Source organism: Sinocyclocheilus anshuiensis, unplaced genomic scaffold (assembly GCF_001515605.1).
Source record: "Sinocyclocheilus anshuiensis isolate Anshui unplaced genomic scaffold, SAMN03320099.WGS_v1.1 scaffold1031, whole genome shotgun sequence".
NCBI lineage: Eukaryota > Metazoa > Chordata > Actinopteri > Cypriniformes > Cyprinidae > Sinocyclocheilus > Sinocyclocheilus anshuiensis.
The window spans coordinates 528142-531905 of NW_015542633.1; the positions used below are offsets into that span (position 1 = coordinate 528142).

General features: G+C 35.2%; 1 protein-coding gene across 1 annotated transcript in view; it reads right to left on the minus strand.

Annotated features, from left to right (window-relative positions):
* tmem38b (transmembrane protein 38B) overlaps window positions 1-3764 on the minus strand; it is a 16094-nt gene that overhangs the window by 8087 nt on the left and 4243 nt on the right. The window contains exon 2 of the mRNA XM_016494254.1: window positions 1596-1761. Within this exon, the coding sequence (XP_016349740.1) occupies window positions 1596-1761 (166 nt within the window). The remainder of the gene's footprint in view (window positions 1-1595; window positions 1762-3764) is intronic.

A 3764-nucleotide genomic window follows, 5' to 3' on the forward strand; every position in this document is an offset into this window, starting at 1 on the left:
CACACACACACACACACACACACACACACTCACACTCACGCACGCACACACACAATCATACACACTCACACTCATGTGTCGGTCCACTGCTTAATTGCTTAATTGCCCATCTCTGTCCCTCAAAGCAGCAGAAAGTGCTAGTTTAAATCACCATTAGCATAATTTGTGCTGTTGGCTATTAATTATGGTAAGCGCTCATCGTGTGAATGATGATTTCTTTCTGAAATGTCAGAGACCTGCTGAAAGACCGACAAAACAACAACTTTCAAATGCATTTCACCGAAAGACCTTTTCCTTCACAGTGCCGCTGAATTTCTTTATAATAAATGAAAATCTTCTATTATATACAGTTTTAATGAACATTTGATTGCACTGAGTGAACTGTGATTTATTCATGACTTCCCAGTCCTGTATTTAAAATTCACAGAAAAGCTTTTCAGTGGCGGTGGGTTTCTTTGTTTCACCTGCAGAAAACAGCATGTTATATTATAACGAACGCTACTCCACTCACTCAACATACTTCCATTAAAAAAGCACCATGTATACGACTAAAGCATTCAATACTATGGTATGTATCTCGTCATCTGATTTTATGATTGTTGAAGCCAGCAGTCTGTTACTTTGTGACATTTCATGCATGTGCATAATAACTTCTGGCCTTTAGATGGCGCTGTCACATCATAAACACACAGCAAGTCCTCAGTCTGTTCAAGGGTGATTCTGAGATCTGTCAGTGTGGTTTAGTTTAGTTCAGAGGACTAGTTGAGTTCTCATATCCTGACAGCGATCAACATTCAACACGAGCGTGAGAGATTTCAGTCACACTCACACGCAACACAAACACACTTTGTATTCTCTAAGTTTTGAGTACTAAAAGAACTCATTGTATTATTTCAATGACAATAAAACATATTTTCCCTCTATATTCTCATTTCTGTTAAGTTGGAATGTTTTGCTTATTGCAAGATTCATGAAAGATAATGTGAAGAACTGAAATCAACCTGAAATCAAAAGAAAGAAGACATTTTACTATTCATAAAGTGAAATGCATTATTATTCAATCCTCTGAAAGCGTGGGAGCGGATAAAAGACTGCTATGTATTTGAGTCGCTCTCTCTCAGGTGTTTCTTTCCCTTGTTTTTATACATTCATACCCACGCATGTTTTTTTTTTTCTCCTAGACGTCTATTTATTTTGACTGTTTAATAATTCCTTATTTTGTTAATAAATTGGTTTATTGTTTGAAGTTTTGTGGTTTGCCTCTTCTGTGTTGCGGCTTACGAGCCAGCCGTAACATATCGTGATATTGACCGCATACAGTTCAGAAACAAGTTAATATTAAGTGACTTGCATTTTATATGTGTCTGTTTTTCCTCTTTATCATCAACGAATAAATAAATCCACAGCAGAAGCATCGTGTTCAGAGAAACACAGGTGTTCGGTCTGGTTTAACGTTTATTTATTTTTTCACTTTTTAAGTACATTCATTTTGCTGTACTAAATAAGTGTTTATATGTAGTTATACATTAACTAGCATTAAATAATTATAATTGTTTGCAGTTATCATGTTTGTAGTGGTTAGTTTTAATTATAACTGTCTGTGAGTGTGAGTTTGAGTGTGTGTGTGTGTGTGTGTGTGTGTGTGTGAAGCGACCGGTGCGTCTGCCATCATCAGCGCTGAGAGAACAGCTCCACCGAAACAATACAGCATCGAACTGAACCAACAGGCGAACGGACTGCGCTGAGAAACCTCCAGCGCTCCTGCAAAACAACACACACCTTCATCATCATCATCATCATCATCATCATCACTCATGAACATTACAGCAAATTCACTTCAGAAAGACAAACACAACCATCACACAAATCAAACCATTTACAAACTACTGTGTGTGTTTGCATCTACTTAATTACATTTTGGGGACAAATTTGTAAAGAAATTGTAGATAAACCTGGAGATTTGTAAAATTGGTATAAAAATAAAGTTTTTTTTTAATTGCAAAAATGCATAAAGTTTTCTGTTATATACTTGCTGTATATAAAAACAATAGAAGTCTATGCAATGTCCCCAGATAGCGGAGTCAACATGTGCAACTGGGCCTAAAAAGACCTTCTAATTCAAATTCAAATTTATTTTAAATACAGCAGTCATTCATCATCATTTAGAAACACTCCAGAATATCTCAGACACATTGAGACGAACAGATGAACCATGACTGCGTCACTGCTCTGAGATTAGAGTGAGATTAGGATCAGACAATCAGCCAGAACACATGACTGTGACTGAGGATGATCTAGAGCGCGCTGATTTGGGGAGGAAAAATCCAATAGTGGTTTTAAAATTGCGATTGTGATTTAAAAAAATAAATAAATCCTTGTTTTTGGAGGGCTGTACAATCTGGCCAAAATTTTGTGATTAGGCTTCATATCAATAAAATAATAATAATTGCTTAATAAAAATAAAAAATATATATATAAAATAAAATAAAAAATAAGTATTATAATTGTAATATTTTACTGTAAAATAAAAAACCCAAGTTTTGAAAAAAATACAATAATAATAATTATTATTTTATTCTACATTATCATATATTTATAGCTGTCTTAATTTCTTCTTTTTGAAATATTAAACCATCAAACTTTTATTTTGACAGAAAGGGATTCTGATTCAAGTTTTATTTAAATTAATCGCACAACAGTGTTCCACTTACTGTGACACTGCTTTTTATTCAGATATAAATATTTAATTTCTAACATTCATGAATATGCAAATATTTGTAACATATTATATGTCCAGTATTTTACTAGTTTTATTATCATACACAGTTTTATGAGCTCATTTTAATTAAGAGACTTTGGAAAAAAGTTAAAAATGAATGTCACAAATAATCTAGTGAAGACAAAAGGTGGTTAAAAATGCTTTACATTATACACTTTAACCTAAATTAGACTAATAAAAATACTATACGTGTCAAGTCAAGTCAAATTTATTTATATAGCACTTTTCACTATACGCATGGTTTCAAAGCGGATTACAGGAGATCATGTTAATGTTTATAATATCTTAATGTCTTATAGTGTCAGGGTTGGGTGAAAGGATGAGGCGAGGACTCGATTGCTGGAAGTTTGGGCTTTTTATTAACAATAAAACAAAACAAAAACTACCCCGAGGGCAGGGTTGCCAGGTTTTCACAACAAAACCCACCTAATTGCACATAAAAACTAGCCCAATTGCGTTCCGGGGGGTAAATACACGCAAAATACACGTTATTGTTAGGGTTACCCTGGTAAAATTTGCATAACGGGGACTAAATATCCCATTATTGGGGTTGCTTTAACCCGTGGACATGAACCCTGATATCTCGTCCAATTTAGCAGATCAGAGCTGGACGATGAAATAGTTTGTCATATAATATAATCATGAATCTAATAAAAGCTCAAGATTGTTTTGAAATCGACTGCTTGATATCTAGAAGCCTGATATCTGCAGTAACTCTGATCTCTGACACCCGCGACGTCTGCTGAACACTCAAACACAGATAAATGTGAGGCCCTTCACGGATTTAATCACGTCATGTGATGCAACCGCATCCTGGATGACGACACACTCGATCAACACAGAGTTCATAGGACAGTCGGATTCACTCTGATCACATGATGCAACTGCATGCAGCCACTAAAGCACCGAACGAACATCGAGAAACCAGACTGAAGCAGAGCGGAGCCATCACAGATATGAGTTAATGCAACAACACACACACACA